Below are 18,317 nucleotides of genomic sequence, written 5' to 3' on the forward strand. Positions count from 1 at the left end.
AATGTTGGGGGGTGGCGGTCAGTTGTAATGAGGAGCCCAAAGAGATTTGTCATGGGAGTACAGCTCAATATATGCGGCATGTCAGGGCTGCTGATAGTCTTGCTTGTGCACAGGACAAGATCATCTCCAGGAAATTATTTGTAGGGTTGACACCAGAGCTGGTGTTCCCACCTCTGTCGGCGGCCCAACGCAACAAATCCAGCAGCCTGGTCAGTGGCCCGACGCTTCTGAGTTTGGCGCTGTAGTCACCTCTCCAGTATCACTTCTTGAAGTGGGGCTCTAGTAGAGTAGTTTGTAGGGCAAGAAGAGCCCAAGCTGGGGTTGGCAGTGGTGGTGAGATGGGTCAAACACCGGACTTTACCTCCAGAGAGAAGGAGTTCACTTCGCATTTATGACCAAACCCAACCAAAATGCAACTGTTCTAAAAGTCATTTTATGTCATATTAAGTAAAGTGTTTGGAAGCACGCCTGATTTTGAAAGTCACATGAGACATTGCATACAAGGTATTTAAACTAACTTGACTGCAGAGCCCCTCCGGAGAGGTATGTAAATTTTCAAAGTTCAAAGTTTAATGCCGCTGACCAAGCTGCCATATTTGACAAGCTGGGAAGGAGAACGTGTGTCAGCTCAGGGTCTGCATCCTTCAAAGGACGCATTTGAAAGCCAATTACGTCACAATGCCACACGAAGGCTGTCCCAGTTCGAAGGCTCCTCCAAATGCAACCCACAAATGCTCCTTCTTTTCCCTCTTTTTGGAGGATGCACCGCTACAATCCTTCATGGCCTCACATATCCCAAGATTCTTTGCACATAGCGTTAAGGGTAAAACATCTGGTGACGCTCCAAAGGCTAGACCGTCCCATTTAACATTGGCCCAGAGGAAACGAAAATACGAAAAGAGATCTCAGTAGTGTCTCATTCATTTCTCCTAGACAACTATGAGATCTATGTGAGACCAAAGTGAGGCTGTGGCTGATTTCTCCTGTTTCTCAATTGTTTCTCCCCAGAAACAGGTGCAGAAAATCTCAACTTGGGCTCCCTGTAAGTTTCAAATGAGATCTCAATGAAGTTTCAGAATGTCTCCCCAGTGCTGGAAAGGAGCAACGTTTAAGCGGTTAAGTCTCAAGTCTCACCTGTTGCTCCTAAGGAATTTTAGGAGAAACAAATGAGAAATGTTTGAGACCAAAAAAGACTACAACGAGACTGAAATGAGAACTCTCGTTGAGCTCCTTTACGGCTCCATGGCCATAAAGGAGCAAGCTTTGAGCAGTAAAATTTTCCTCTGGGGGTTGACGTGGTTAACAAGGTCTCTCTGCAAAGGACTCGCCTTCGAAGACCGCAAAGGATGCAGACCCTGAATTGAGACACAGCAAATGTGTTGATATATGGCAGCGCTATAGCAACAGTGTTTTGCTATCTTGCCGCACAACTTCAATGTTGTTGTTCGTTTAGTCGTTTAGTCTCTTCTCTCGGCAGCCTTGTTTCCTGCAGCAGGGACTATCAGCTTTCGGAAAGATAAACCCCTTTCGTCAGGGGCATTAGTGTGCCACCTGCCCATCAGACAAAAGTTGGCAACAAGCTGGTCGCCAAAGAGCCGAACATGTTCCCAAAAAGGCTTTATGAAGACCAAAGCTGGATGAATAATTGACTTACGTTTGTTTGCCAGAAACACGACTACTACTGCTTTACCAGAAAACCTGAATACATCGTTAATACATCAATGTACATTATGTATTCATGGATGTTACCTTTCATCTTACTCGCAGCTTATCAAAGGACCAGAAATGGAGCCTTTACACGTATCACCTCCTCATTTGCTTTTTCATGTTACTCCAACAACAAACGGTCCCATCTTTTAAGTGTATCTCCTCTGATTTGCTTGTACCCACACTTTGATTATGGGCAAATGTGTGTGCATATTATAAACACACAACATAAACATCACTTAGCAGATTGTCTTGTGGTACCTTGGAATACCCTTGGAGGACCAAATACAGTCCACCCACGTCGCAGCACATAAGTGAGGCCGAGACGCGTTATCTAGGGGAATTAAGATAGTACATGATTTTCAGAGAAAGCTAAGAAAGCTAATTAAAAGGTAATTAATTTTTACTCTGATATCTCAACTAACCTTATTACTTATTTTTTACATCAGCACTTTAGGTCTGCGATGGCGCCGTGCAATCTTGGTCTCGGGCGATAACCGCTACACGCGGTAGCACAGGTACGCAAAAATGGGCAAAGAATGTTGCTGCTGAGTTTGTTTCTTTCAAAGTGGCATTGTTGAGAAAGTTTGCCTCTCTCTTTTTGGCCATTCTCGTCTCAAAACGTTCGTAATTAAAGCCAAAAATCTGTTCCTGACGCTTTTTTTCTCGACTCTGGATCTGCTGAGGCTCCGTTTCACACCCAGCTGCTAATTGCGGCTGATGTTCCAAGTCATTAAAAATTGTTTTCTTTTGACGGATTCCACTAATTGTCAGTCGCTGCTGTTTATGCGGTTTGATTCCGCCAGAAATTCCAAAACCAAATAACCAAACCAATCTGAACAAACCCCCACGCACTTCAGGGTGTTCCCCATTTATAAAATGTGAATGTTTATTAAATGTTGACAAGAACATTAAAACACAGTATCAAGATTCAGCAAAACAATCTATAGTACTTCACCAAAAAAATAAATAAAAGAAAGTAAAGGAAAAACAGAGTTAGTTCTGCGCTGGGACTGAAGGGAATGGGAGGACCTGGGGGAGGGGAGGCAGGAGAGGAAAGCAGGGTAATAAAGAGGCAGGGAGTCGGGAGCTGGAAGGAGAAGGAGAGGAGGATTTAGGAGCTGTGGAGAGAGGGGGAATTGGCAGCAGAGGCTAAGGCAATTAAGGAGGTACACAGTAAGAAAGATAGAAGGTTTGGGGACCTGGGGGATCGATCGGGAGGGTGCTGATGCACTGTAATGAGCGGGATAACTGGGAATGATTAGAGCCTCTGATTTCACTCTTTTATCATCTCTTTCCGTCTGAGACTCGGCAAGCTGCAGCAGGGAGAGTGACGGCAAAGGCGTTCACTCAACAGAAAACACACGAAAGGGCGCATGGCAAATAATAGCTTACATTTAAATAACGAGGGGGGGCAACATAGCATCAACATATACAGTGAGCACAACGTCGTGTCGAGGTGAAGAAAGACTTTTTTTTTCGGGGAGCGGGATCTCGGGGAGGGTTTTCTCAGGGTACGAGCGCAGTTCAACACAGTACCAGAAGGTGGTGTCCACTCTTATGGGTTTCACAATCACAATAAGTAATAGTTCATTATAATTATGTAAATCTCTCTGTTATCAACACAAATAGCAGGACGGGGGGAGGGAGAGGGAGAGGGAGAGGGGGGAGGAGGGGAGGGAGGCGAGTTGTACATAAGCATCACATTACTTCAAAATGTTTTCCACACAGAGAGACGCGCTCAGCCTCCCGCTCTGTCGTCTGGCTCATGCACATGGGCATGTACAAACCGAAGCATGTGCATATATGTGTACACACAGAGACACTGTAGACGCACACATGTGCACACGCACCCACACACGCACACCCACACACACACACACACACACACATATGCATACGTCGTCACACGTAGTCCAGCTCCTTCTCCGTCCTCCAGCGAATCAGACCTCCGACTCTGCGCCACAATAACATCAGCAAAGTATTTGTAACGCGTGTCCGTGCTTTTTGACGTCGGAGAGAGGCGGCAGCGCTCCGCCAAGACACGACGTCGCAGAGCTTTATGTACACAGCCGTGGTGCCGCGACAGAACGCACGCGCGGCGACAGGAGATCCCTTCAACGCACCGGTGATGACAGGAAAAAAAAACTCACAGCTGTTCCAGTGTCAGAGGTATTCGGTGCAACGTCGCTCGGTGCTACACGTTAAACCCCGCTGTCAAGCCGGGGCGACACCTTCTTTGTCTCCGCAAACATTCTTGACTGTCTCCCTCAAGTGCCACGGGACGCTTTCCAAAAAATGTCAGAAAAAATCACGTATGTCCAGCCTGGCAGCTTAACGTGCCAAGAGGTTTTCGAAGTCTCTCTCGTATTGTGCCTCCGTAGAAGATTTATATATTTGTGCTGCAGATTTGAACGGACGTGTGCTTGAGGGGGTAGTCACATTCCTCCTCCACCTGTTGGAGGGGGGCCAGTCAGGTAGAGGAAGGGGAAAAAAGTTCTGTAAATACATCTCTTCTTTATTTTCATTTTTTTTTCTTTAAACCAGTGGAGTTTTGTAAGTCCATGTGCTTGAGATACTCTTTGTGTTTTAGCATAGTAAGAAAACGGCTTCACATGCTCTAAAAGTCATACACACTGTACAATAAAATCTACAGATATCTTTTTAAAGCTCTTAGTACATCCAAAGAAACTCGATGAAGCTGAAAAATAGTTGATTCACCGACTTGAAAAATAAAAGGAGAGACAGGGAAAATCAGGATTGCACTATTTTCTGCCCACATGTTTCCCTTTGTGTTTTTTCTCCATAACATTTTTTTTTTTGTATTTTTTTTTTGTATTTTTATGTCATTCTTGTTTTTTGTTTTTTTGGTTGCTTTAGGCAATTTTGTTTTTGCCGTAACACACTGCAGAACTCCTACTCAGAAGAAAAAAAATACTGTGATTCGAGAGCGTCAAATCTTATTATACAGCGACTTTCTCTCTGTTTGCATGACAAGAGGAACCGTCACACAAACAAATCCCATAATTATCACCTGGAAAAGAAGAGAGCGAGAAAAAGAAATGACAAAAGGAAAAAAAAAACAGAGAGGCGGCATTGTTGGCCAAAACGTGACGTTTCCTCAACAGGTCCAAAAGAATCAGATCGACGGGACGGGTACTCCTTGTTCGAGCCGTGATCCCATTGGTCCCCCCTTCGGATGCAGGCTTTTGTAATCGTCGTGTTAACTAGTTAGATGGAGAGAGTGAAGGTTCGCCAGCCGTGCATCATGTTTAGTCTGTCTCTGCTAAACATTGTAGTCAGTTGAGATGCTCCACTGAACTCATGACAGGAAATTGATAGTGTTACAGAACTCTGTCTGTCTCTCTCTGTCGTAGACACACACACGCACACACACACACACACACACACACACACACACACAAAGTGCTGGGTTACCATCTGTGAGTGCTGCATCAGTTGGCCAGTACTCAGCTGGCAGGCAGATCAGACAAAGTGCCCAATATGCTCCCTAATGGCCCAAGTCAGATGAATGAGATCCTCCGTTGTCTCTTCCTTTTTTCTCATTTCTTTCTTTCTTCATCTTTTCTCTTTGCACCTCCTCTTCTTCCGCTTCCTCTCGCGCGGTCTCGATTCACTCCGCTCTCCCTCGCTCTGACTAATTTAACTCTCGTCGAATTGTTTCCTGTTTTCTCTCGGTCTCTGTCTCCCACTCATTATCTTCGGGCACGCACTTCCTCGCCACCTTTCCCGCTGGGTCTCATTCACACAGATCAGGGATGTAAATGTGACGTAGTGTACCACTGCGCTGTCCCTTCTCACTGGGGGGGGGGGATACTCCGGACTTCCCTTGCAGAGGGGGACAGGAAGGATTTGTATCTCCTGTTCATGGTTTGTTTTTCTCTGTCTATTATATTTGGAGCAACCCACTCCATCCACGGATTATGCAGCGATGGGCAGCGAGACTGAACCACGATCTAAGTGCCATGTCAGCACAGATGGGAGGTCAGAGTTACATGTCAGGAGGAAATCACTGGTGTGTGATTCTGCAGGGGATGGTTGGACCACCATGTCAGACTGAGTAAAGCTAGCGCAGTGGTCTGTGGGTTCGGAGCTCTGGTACGCTGTCTTTTTTGTGAGCCGACTGATCAAAAATAAAAGGATGATGGTTCCGCTATTTTTCTTTTTTTTTTTAGAAAGAGACCAGGGGGGGGAGGATAATGGAAGCCAGCATGATACTAGTAGCTGACGGATGGAGGAAGAGGAGCAAAAAGGGGGGAGGGACACCAGGAGGCAAACAGCAGAGTCAAGTAAACTCAAAGAGGTATGTTTTAGTGAACAAACAATATCAAGACAAGTAACTCCGCCTAGCTGTCAGAAGTTGTGGTTTTGTAATGTTTCAAAAAAATTCTTCTTTTTTTTTTCTCTTCTTTCCCGCTTCGTCCGTCTCATTTTTTCTCCGTGTCGCGGGTCGGTCGTATCTTCATCTCGGAGAACTTCAGGGAGTACTGCCAGCCGGTCCAGGAGGACCACTCGATGCCGTCGGCGTAGGAGGTGTGCTGACCGCGCAGGTACTGGCCGTTAAGGTTGGAGGTGTGGCAGTTGCGGTACCACCAGGCACCGTGGTAGAAGGAGGCGCAGTTGTTCTCCGAGTGGTCGTTATCCCTGTCTTTGGTGGTGAACTTCATCCCGTTGTGCTTCAGCAGAGAATCACCTAATGAGGGCACAGATAAATGTGTTAGTGCGTATATAAAAAGTTATAAAAAGATACAGATGTACGTTTTTTTTGTGGCATTAGACGAATGCAAGAAGCTCTTATAAATAAGAGCAGCTGGGAGAAAAGCAGCAGCTACTTTTTTAGCAACAGATTATTGCATCTCTCTGTCTTCAACTGACATATTTTTGGATCTAACACCAGAAACCAGTAATTAGACATATCCACAAGTGATTCACTTCAAAATGGCATAGGACTCTTCAATTAATCACTCTATAAACAGCGGAAGATGACAGAATAAAAATAAAGCTCCACAGTCCTCCAGAGTTTTGCTTCTCGTTATCGAAAACAGGAGGTCAGCCGGATTTTGAGCCAATTTATCAAAGGTTCTATGTTGACCTTTATATCTTCCTATTTTTAATAACACACCCCCAATTACCAGGATGCCTGTCAGTTAGTGTACAGAAATGTTGTTAGAGGAGATGTACTTGATGAACTTTATCCAAATGTTGATTTCAGCCCTTTTCGTAGCATCAATGTTTATCTTTCAGGCGTTTTATTAACTGGTACTGCTTTCTTACAAGACCCGCCCTACTGTGCCTGTTCCTTTTAGCATGATGAAAGCCGTGACAGCTTTATCGTCCTGGTACAACCATCCCGTTTTTCAATGGCTAGGTTTAACTGATCGGCTCCTTTTTCTAGTTGGAGAAATAAGAAATAAAAATCTGGCCCTGGTAGTCATTTAGACAACGTGATGAAGGCAAAGTGGTGGAGCCTGTGACCACAGCTGAGGGCCTGTTATATCTCCTTGTGTCCACACCAACCCGAGTGCCCTGGTAGGGACAGACATCCACGATGAAATTACTTTTGTTAGCTAGGTAATGCGTTATTTCCTAACTGTATGGGATATATTGTTGATGGCTGTGTTTGTTTTGGTTGCAGTTGGCTGATGCAACAGATTTTGAGCTGCATTTTCTGCGGTAAACATACCAACTTCATCGGAGATGCAGTGTCTCTGGGCTAGGACAGCAGAGTGGACAGGTCAGGTGTCCACACTGCCTTCCTTCCCTAGAGACACGTTTACATGATACTCGAGAAATTATTGGGTTAGTCCGAATATGATTGGATTTTTAAGATGCATGTATACACCTTAGTCTGACTAAAATCGGACCGGATCAGATTTCTCATAGTTGGATTAAAACACCTAGATTACTCGATTGATAGTTGCATTACTCCTGCATGTATACGTTCTATCGGATCGGATCGGATTTTGCGTTCTGAGCCGTAAGTAGAAGGACGGCGGCGGCGTCTTTCCTCCGAAATAACCACAAGCAAGAGCGCCATTGTGCATCTAGTTTGTGTAATTATCATGTACATCATATACAAAATGTACAAAGATGTAGCTTTGTCTTGCTCTTCCTACGCCATCTTTCTCGAACGCCGAGGCAGAGTTTGTTGTTGCTGGTGACGTAAAGAGGTCATGCAGAGGTGGCTCTATTACCTGTAGTTGAAATGGGTACAGCGCCACCAATCGTACCGGGGCATGTATACTCAGACAATTGCAGTTGTCTGATTGAGTAGCATAGTCGAACTATGGCTGTAATCTGACTAAACTGTGCATGTAAACGTACTGATTGGCAACAAAGAGCAGCTCCATAGGATGAGCGAACCCACGAGGTGCAGCTAAAGACCTGGAAGGAGGCCGAATAGGTTAGGTTGTTTACCTGGCAGACTACACAGACTTAACCAGAGACTTTAAGTCATGGGTAGAGAATGTGACCAATGAAGGCAACCAATCAGAGGGGGAGTAAGGCTTCATAATAAAGCAACCTGTGATTATGAATATGACAGTGATATGAGACCACTGTAGGGAAGCAGTGCCAGTTGCATCACCTTAATCATGATCTACATGGTTAGACTAATCCCACCAGCTCAAAGTATCCACTCTCTACATAACGATTTCTCTCCGGTATATTCTCTACACTGATAACTGCTTTGCAAGCCACTCCCAAAGAGACTTTGTCCTCTGAGATGCTGTGGCAGACCTAGAGGTTTTCAGCAAATGGATGTTCAAAGAGCTAATAATGTTCAATAAACTCCCCATACTTCCCGTCATTTCCTTTTCTTTTCGAAAGCTGGCTGCACACTGTGACCAGAAGTGGATACAAGGAAAAGAGCTGAGAGGGGAATGAAAGACCGCTCACCCAGCGATCAGGTGATAGCTAACAGCTCGTCAGGGCATCAAACAGCCCTTAATTGCCCAGGATGTGGCCACCCATCTCCTTACCCTCTCACTCTGTCCTACTCTGCTCTCCATTTTACATTACCATGGTAACCAGTCGGCGGAAAGATAATCCGACGGGCATGTGCTGATAGCCATGTCATGTGCTGCTCCACACTGGGACAATAGAGATGGTGGGGGAAAAATAGAGGTAACAGCTCAAATTTGTGGACAATGGCATGATGTCCAGCAGCGGAGGTAGAGGAGAGGAAAAAACACGAAAACAAAACAGAAGCACTTAAAGGCTCATTTGCAAGGCGCTGGATGTCACCTTAGCGGCTGCGTGGCCGACAGCCTCCTCTGATGCCCATTAGGATCCAGCTGCTCCCAGCCCAAATGAGCACCTGTCAGCTGATCAGAAGGCAGCCACAGCAGAGCATAACACTACCACTGGTGGTAATAATAACAGTAGCACAGCCTAGATGGAAGCCGAGGTGAGACCACGAGCATCCTGAGAGAGTTGGAGTACCCTTAATTTGACCGAATCTGCAACAAGGCAGATGGGTCTAAGGTCAGGCCATGCTGAGGACAAGCCAGGATGCATTACAGGACTTTTTAGCAGACATCATATCAGGGGAAAAAGCTGCTGCAACACAACACATTTTTCCTTCCCACCTTTTTTTTTGTTTGTTTTTTCACTCCTCTGCCTCTCTGCTTCCTCTGTCCCTTGGACGCCTCTACACTCATTTTTACTTAACTCTTCCTCACTTATGTTGCACCTGTCCCCTTCGTTTCGTCCTACCCCAGTTTCTTCATTCCCTTCCTCTCCACTTATCTCCCCTTGCTCCATCTCTCATATCTGTCCCCATTCTCTCCGTGTTCTCAGTGCAGCGCTCCCCAAAGGTTTTTTAAATTGCTTCTTCATTTCAACGGCAGGGTTTTTGTTTACGCTGCAGGTCAAGCAGCGCAATTAATTGGCAGTAATTTAATCAAGGTGACAGGTAGCTGGCTTGGATCTGATGGTTGGGGAGCAACGGCACAAACAGTTGCAGTCCCCCTCTCTTTCTCTGTGCAGCTGTCTGCATGGTTTAACAAGTGGACCCACCTACTGCACTGTAAAAATAACATTTTTGACTAGAAGGCAGCACTGGAAGTTGACTGGAGCTTTCACCTAGTGCTGTAACTTCTGTGCTCACAATTAGGTTGAATAAAATAAAAATAAAAAACTCCAAGAATAGTTGTATACTTATCACTGTACAAGCACAGGAAGCCTTGCAGAAAAAGTAGTTCACTCAGCATTTATACCTGCATTGCCAGAATAGTCTCCCACAGTCAAAGGGTATCCATCATCATCAGGGTCGACTGAGAAGAGGCCTACTCCAAAGGTACCATACTGGGCGTACGCGGTGCTATTTTCAAAGTCCTCCAGGTCGATACGCAGCTCATAGTTCCCCTGGATGGACAGCGCATGGATCTGCTTCAGCCCTGCAGGGGAAAAGAGCGAGACAAAGACCAAAACAATCCATTACAGAGTGCTGCCGTTGTTCTCAGAACACTTTAAAGCTATTTCAGCAGTCTCTCAACGCCTTACATTTTCTGGAAATGAGATGTAATACGTTTTCGTTTTTTTTTTTTTTGTCTTCTGCTGTATGTGTAGGGTTTCCTTCCAAAACAAGATTAGAGTTTCTTTTTCAGTTTTTTTTCCAGAAGTGCAACTGCTGCTCACAGAAAAGTTTCCCATGAGGACTGAGAGACAAACTGAATCTACTGAAAAATTGGCCCAATCCCAATACACCCCCTGCTCCTACCACCTAACCCTGCAACATTGTTTTGCACAATCACGCCAAGGGATATGGTATCCCCATTCTTGGTAGGATTGAGGGGTACTGCAAAGTGTTTGGGCTATATTGCCCTCCAGACATCAGTTTTTCAGAGGCATTTGCACTTGAAGGTTATGACAACAAACCGGCATTTGGATGTATTATGATCCTTTTCTAAACAGTCGCTGCTAATATGATGATTTAACTGCATTAGTTTGTTTTTCCTTACGGTGAGGTAAGAAGGGTGGCCGGTGTGTTGTTTACATGTCCAGGGGCCTCAGGAGCCATTAATCAGCTCTGTGTTTGCGTTAAAGGATAGCTAGGGACGAGGCCCCTAGGGAGCAATAAAAACTGAATTTATCTCTCATGCCAGAGGTTCGGAGCTGACTTAATGTATACATTTCCATATAAGCCCTCAGAGACAATCAAGTCAATTTTAGGCTGTAAGTTCTAAATCTCACATCAGCAGAGTTAGGTAATGTCCAGAAGATGAGCTATTCCAGATGGAATATGGAGATAGATCACTCCTCTTTCTCCTATTGGATAGATGGACCCTCAATCCACCAAAGTGACCAATTTGAAGAAGTAGGTAGGTGCGGGCGAATGGACTTTAAAAAGGCCCGCACAGGCGGAAAAAGTGGGGTGGTAATTGGTAGATTTCCTAAGGTCGAAGTTTCGAGAGGATTTCTGATAGAGCAGGGGGCAAAGCATTGGGCATTACTTTGCCATAGATTTGTGAATACCAGAGTGTGGCCACACTAGTTCGGACGCAGGCTTGAGATCTGTTTCAATAAAGATTGCTCTATCATTCTACTCAGCCTTTCCTCCACAGATTTTTTTATTGACAAACTACACACCGACACCTTTGATGAAGACAGCCCAGAATCCACACTATCTAGCTAGTTAGCGGACAGAGAGGGAGACTCGAGTGGTGAAAGTAGGCATGTAATGACAAAGGCCTTGGTTCAGTTGGCTTTGCACAGAAATGGCCGGTAGAAGTGTCCTTCAGAAGGACACCTATGACTTAATACTTTGCCACCTGTCTGCATGCAATGTGAGGGTGTCAACAATGTCTAGCAGGTTCATACAGTGAATCTTTTGCTAAATCTTGCAGGAATGATCTTACTAGGAAAAAGTCTCTCATTTATTGGCCCTGAATGTTAAAGAGTGTCAGTTTACTTGTAATTGCTTTTCCCTATCGAAAGAAGAAGGTTATATGTTTTGTTATTTGCTGTGAGTAGCTTGAATTCTTCAAATAAAAATTGTGGATTATATCAGGGTCTAGCAGGGCTTCACACTCTTATCAAATCAGAGTAAATTACTTTTTCAAGTGACTGTTTCTGTCAGACGAGACTGTATTTATGCTCTGTTAAAGTCACATCTAAACAGTCTTCTAACGCTTACAATGACACTTAACTCGATTCAAAAGTTATCCAAAAATAAAATGTTACATTTCCAACCAAAGTCCTCCACATCTGTGGCCTCCTGAAATGATATTTTGAAGTCAAGTGTAGTCAGTATTCACATTAGTTATCTGTGTTTTGAATTGCCTTAAGCGTCATTCAGAGCACACGGATAGAAGATGAGTATTTGAGCTATCACCACAGTATTATTGTGATCATTTGAGTTCCCTTCGGGTCAAGTCTACGCAGCTCTTACTGGGTGTATTCACTAAAACAGCGAGATAAAGCCTCCAATCGGCTAATTTGACATACTGCTGGGGGAGGCATTACTGAAAAAGAGATTTAACATGAGTCATCATGAGTGCAACCACTCTTTAACAGGAATGGGTCGATTTGTGTGGTTGTGCTGAAATTGTATAGAGAAAAATGTGTTTAGTTTCCAACGTATAAATCCTTATTAACTTTTGATTTGGTGGAAATGATTAAGTGCCAGGACTCAGCTGATTAATGCCCACAAAATGGAAGAAGAACACTTGGAGATACATGTTATTTTATCGTCACAGTATCCGAGATAGCACTCGTTGCTAAAGGAAATGACTCTTTTTTATCACGCATCCTCAGTTGCTGTAAAGCTAAGATCATTTTCCTGTCAAAGTATGTTTTATACATCCTTGATTGTGGGCTTGAAGTCATTACTAGAGATAAAACTCTGCAGACCACTTTATAAATGAGGGAAACATTTGCGGTTCACATCAAACTGTCTCAGCTACTTCAGATACACCCATCTTTTAATTGTTGCTCAATCCTTTAGAGAGACTGTGTAAGACAGAAAAGCGCCAGGGGGAAAAAGGGTTTCCATCCCTTCTTCCTTGCCCCCTCCTGTGTTGGAGTGATGGCGCTACCCAGGGCAACTTATTCTCTCCTGGGTTGATCAAAGGTACGAGCATAATAGTGTGTCGGGCGGAGGGGAGCAGGAGGAACTCAACCCCAACTCATTGAACGCAAAATTGAGGGCAGGAAGACAAACAAAAGTGAACTCAGCCTCAAGAATCTGTTAACAGTTTTCCCTCTACGCTTACAAATGCACTCCATACAGTTGCAGTGTTTATTCGACAAAAAATAAGCAGCATTTGAAAGCGCGCACTGATGGAGGAGCTTCGAGGGCTTTATGTTAAAGGAAGAGGGTTTGGATTTTCGAGCATGTAGAGAAGGCTGGAGGGTTTGAGGTTTGTTTCCGTGTCTCCACTGCAAGTAGGCTCTGAGTGAGCATTAAAGCAGATGAGCTGCAGGAAGGAAGGTGTTTTTTTCACGAACTTGAACGCTGTCACTTTACCTCCTATGGCAATCATCACCTCTGCAAATGAAACCCATTCTCCGTTTTTTAAAGCTTACAAACCTCAAACTGACTTCGTCTAATTTGAATTCCGTCGCTGTCGAGAACTGCACTTTGAGAGCGCCTCGTCTGAAGTAGAGGGCTAATTTGATGACAAACACAGCTGAAAGAACCCATTATTATTCAGAGACAGAAGCTTGCAGTCTGGGACGAGGCACTTAGTTTGGATTTAATCTGGCCCAATGGGAGGTTGATCCCGCTCTTTTCACTTTCACAGTGGATCAGCAAATTGGAGGTGGAGGATCAGTTATTAATACATTCATAGGTAGGTAACTTCATGCCTGCCAGCTTTCTGTTAATTAAATACTTAAGTATATTTACAGGAAACCAACACAAACGGAGACGCGTGCAAAAATGCAACACATTTTTAGAATGCAGAAATAGTTTCCTTGTCACAGCCCTCTGAGAAAAAAAAGTATCAATCCACACAAACACCTAAGGGAGAGCTACCCCGGAGTGATCTGACAAACTTCAAAAGAAAAGACTGTAGGATGTTTTCTCTTTCAGAAGAAGAAAAAAAAAAATAATGAAAATAAAATACCAGACGCAACACAACTCTATTTAAAGACTGTGCGGCTCGCAACTGTATTTACATAACTTTAATTCAGTCCCTAATTAAAGCCCCAGAGAATCTCAGCAAGACTTTAATTCAGAATAATTAAAGAGGAAGACAAGTGAAATAACAACAGAGACTTCTTTGGTTAAAATCTAAATGCTCAGGTGTAACTCCCTGTTAATTAAATGCTATTGTTAGGTTATTTCAAATGGGTTCTAATACAAGGGAGAATTTTGAGGTGTTTTGCTTCAGTATTAACATGCTGATTGCTCCGTTGGGGGGAGACTCTCCTCTCTTCTCACCAATTTCACCGTTTAAGGGGAAGCTTAGCAGAGAGTCAAAAAACTTCTGTCCTCATACGCCTTTTAGATGGAAATTAGGGTGTGCTTTCTTTATTCAGACAGGTTTTATTTCTGGGCCATGAGGCACATTGTTTTTCATCGCTGTTTTGTTTTGTTTGTGCAGTGCACCTTGTTTTTAACTCAGCAGGACTGTAATAGGAACCAGGCGAAGCAGGCAACTGCCCAAAGAAGCCAGACCCTCAGGGGCCCTTGAAAGCTGGGTGTCTGGCTGTCTTTGTGACAACAGTAGAAATAGTAAGGGCCAAGGTGTCCTGGTCTTGTAGAGGGGCCCTGTGTCAAATACCTAATGCCATAATCTTTCAGTATCAATATTTAAAATATGGTGCAGCTTCTGATGTGGACACAACACAGACGAAACACAGACTTTACAGTGGCGGGGAGATGGAGGAAATGCTTTTGGAGCCACAGTAAATAAGGCTGGCAGCCAGTGACCGCAGTTTGAGACTGCGTTTCAACATTTGTGCGTCACACCACTATGTATTTTTAAGGAGACCGCGGTACTATTTCCAGCCGTGGTCGTGGCATTGAAAAATCTGTGTTTTATGGGAAGTCAGTGCATCACCAGCTGAGGATGTGGCAACCAAAACAGTTATCTTAAGCCAGAAAATAAATCTTTTCCTACCCCTAACCAAGTGTTTTTCGAGCCTTAACCTGACATGACCATTAGCTGCAGCTTTTTCACATGCAAATAACAAAAACTGAACCAAACAACACGTTAAGTTGCAACAGAAAGAAACACTAATTGCAAACATTCATTCTGGCAATTGGGTTGTTTGCTTCCAGTACATGTACAATCAAATATCAGCAAAAATGCATAACATGAATAAAACTTACAACATTATGATGGTCATCACATCAGATAGATTTGCTTCCGCGAGAGTGCTTGTTTCCCCATCAAGACAACAACTCCTGTGATCATATGCTCCTTATTTATTTGGATTGGACTCGGACGGGGCACCATTGCAAATGGATGTCAGGCTCCCCTAGCATAAAGTGACCGCACATTTCTCCAACCCTGAAAGTGCTTTCCAATGCTTCAAATGACAAATCACAAATAGGTAGCTTCTTTGAACTTCTGTCTCTAGATAAATCCATATAGCACAGGCAGCACCATACAGGCATAATTACTCAGTGTCATCTAAAAAGAAGATAAATAATACTGGTAAAAATCAGCATCTCATTTTCAACAATCAATGTGTTTACTGATAGGGAATCTCATTTGGAGTTCGCCTGATTAACAAACGCGTCGATGGGACCAAAAAATCTTTAAGCATTCTTCGGCATTAAATCATCCACATCATTACAATCCCCTTTACAATGTCTGCCACCGTGACAACAGAGCTGAGGGCTGGGAGGCGAAAATGTGCAGGGTTAAAGATAGCGTGTCCACTGAAAGCTCACAATTGAAAGCTAAAAATGACCTTAATCGTGGTTATCATACGAAAATTAGCACTTTGGGTGGCAGGAAGTCAAAGAGTGTGCTCTCTCCTGCACGTGAAAAGCAAGCCGATCTTAAATTTAGAGCACATTAATACGCGCGGGAGCCGACTATTGGTCCTTTCGGCTTGTAAATCTGTGAAAAACCGAGGATAAAAGTGATATATATCTGCAATTACCTCATTAAACTAGGTCATGGTAATCCATAACTCATTTTCACAGCTCAGGAAAGAGGACAAATTTAGCTTGTTTAGAACATGAAGACGGTAATTTGTCATTTTTTATCTTTTATTCATTCTGAGAGGGCATGTTGCGTTTCTCTACAACTAAAAGGGAAACAAAGCTCGAGCCTCTTGACATTGATTAAACTATTACCAGCAGAGATTCCTGCTCCTTAAATGTGATTTTACAGCTAATGAGACTGACATCAATGACGTGATTAAAAATGTAGAAGACCTCTTTGAGACGTCTCTGCGATGCTGCTAAAAGGCCCCCAATATTAATGATTTATTTGCTTTTATTTGAAAAGTATGTAGGGAGGAATGTATCGGATGCTTTTAGGGGATGGGTTATGGCCCCCCTAGTGCTCACAGTCTCAGGGTAGTGCAGTACCACGGGGCATGAAGGAAAAGAATAAAAAACAGATCTCCAAACCCAACAGAGAAATGATTACACTTCTCTCTGCCGCTTGTGACATTTCTCGAAGTTAATTATTCATCATGCTTTTCTCCCTCTGTTGCTGGGGGGCAGCTCCTGAGACTGTTTCAGACAGAGAAAAAAAAAGGGGGAAAAAGAGCAGCGCTTTTTCGTCTCCTCCTCCTCCTCCTCCTCGCTTCCTTCCACCATAACTCAAGCCCTCCCTCGTTTTGTCTCTCTTTTCTCCCTCTTGCTTAATCTTCCTGTCAAACTGTTTTACTCTACGGAGTTGGAGCACGGAGGAGGAGTTAGAAATGTGGTGGGGTGGGATATTTCCACACAGCTACAAGGACGCTTTGCTGTGCCCTTTTGCCACCGGGAGCGACTGTAGCGCCGTTCGAGGCGATCTGCGGGCACGCGTCTGCCGAAAGACTTGCTGTCATCCGCTCATAGGGGATAGGGAAAGGCTCGCTATCGTCAACTCTCCCCTTGTCATCAGGAGATAGGAGTGCAGGGAGAAAAACAGAGACAGGTGTGTGCTGAACTCTCTGGCTTGCTGCTCCCCCTGAGACAACGGTGACATTTGGCGGGGACAGAAAACGAAAGAATGTTTTAAGATTAACTGTCACACCTCTGACAGGCCCGCGCCTGTTTGCAAGTTTTGCAAATTCCCATGCTATGTGTAAGATTTTTTTAAAACCCTTTTGTGGAACTACTGATCTTGGTTAACACGAGGTAAAGTTTCCATACATGTTTCTTTTTGTTAAGAAGTCTAAGCTCCCTCGATCCCCCTCATACAAACATAAAGAACTTGGAAAGCGCCAAATCCTTTAACCCCACCCACCCACTACTCACTTTGAATGGGTGAACATTCACTATAGCTGCAGATAAAATGAGATCCGGCCCTGTTAAGGCTGCTAACATGTTCCCAATTTCTCTTTCATGGCTGCGGAGGATGAGAAAATAAAAAAATAAAAAAGATTGTGGGGGCTGCACTTTTCATTTGCTGGCTCGGTTGCGCTCGAGCACACACGTGTACCCTACATTTGACTGAACAAATGCACAAGAGGCTGATTCCACTACATTCAAAAGTATTCAAGGCTGAATATCCTTTAGCTGAATGAACATTTCAGCGGTACTATTTGTTCAGCAGCAAACACACGGAGCCGCTCCCCAGGCTGAGTCTAACTTGGGAATAATGATCTCGGGAATGTTTGTTCACTTTGCCCACAGCGCCCTCATTACTGCTCTCAGGAGTCGCCCGCTTCATCTTTTGAAGATAGATACATTTTGCAATATATTATTAATACATATTGTTTCCTTTGAATCCTTATGGGTTTCTGTACAGACGTAAAAGCTCGCCGAACCGCATATTTCAGACCTGCAGCGTTCTCGCTGAATTAAAACCAGCAACTTTAATGGGAGTCGTCTCACAGCGCCGCAGACGGAGGTGGTTCAGCATGACTGCAGGTGTGAAAATTCGCCTCTGTAGATCTGATGAATGGCGTGTAGGATGACAGCATGAAGTGGGAATTATACGACTAATCTGTGACTCTTTCATTTTGCAACCCCACCAAACACAGAGGTGTTAATACTATAATCATGAAAACCAGGGTGACATATCTGATTCAACTTCCAATGCTTGTTGCTTCTGTTTGTTATTATTTCACGGTCAAGGGTCTTATTTAAGTGGACAGCGTGTACAGACGAAGCTATATGGGACCACAAAGGCAGACGTCAGCTGAAAGCAGAGCTGTTTTTTTTTTTTTTGCAGCAGTCCAGTGGAGCTGTTAAGTGACAGAGAGAGAGAGAGAAAGTCTGAGAGGGAAAGTTATTATGGTGGAGCTCTAATGTAAGGTATAATTAAATGTTAATCCACCACGAAACACGTGTCCTCTGTGCTTTAAAATTCGCTTTCTCCATCAGGGACAGCTCTGACTGCAGCAAAACTGTGTGGCAGAAAGTATTCAGTTGTTTTTTTTAATCAGCTTGGTGCAACAAAATATAGTTTTTTTTAGCTGCCTCGTTGCATTAAGTGAGGATAAAATGAATCAGCAGGGGTTCCTCA

The 18,317-nt window shown here is 44.0% G+C and overlaps 1 protein-coding gene across 2 annotated transcripts in view; it reads right to left on the bottom strand.

The window, feature by feature from the left end:
• Positions 1–2,571: 2,571 nt before the first annotated feature.
• Positions 2,572–18,317, bottom strand: part of fibcd1b (fibrinogen C domain containing 1b) — a 126,563-nt gene continuing 110,817 nt past the window's right edge. For both annotated transcript variants that reach the window (XM_030436502.1, XM_030436501.1), the window contains 2 exons: positions 9,948–10,127; positions 2,572–6,421 (listed from right to left, as the gene is read on the bottom strand). In XM_030436502.1, coding sequence (XP_030292362.1) covers positions 6,156–6,421; positions 9,948–10,127 — 446 coding nt within the window. In that variant the 3' untranslated portion in view covers positions 2,572–6,155. The remainder of the gene's footprint in view (positions 6,422–9,947; positions 10,128–18,317) is intronic.

The sequence above is a fragment of the Sparus aurata genome, chromosome 12 (genome assembly GCF_900880675.1).
Source record: "Sparus aurata chromosome 12, fSpaAur1.1, whole genome shotgun sequence".
Classification (NCBI taxonomy): domain Eukaryota; kingdom Metazoa; phylum Chordata; class Actinopteri; order Spariformes; family Sparidae; genus Sparus; species Sparus aurata.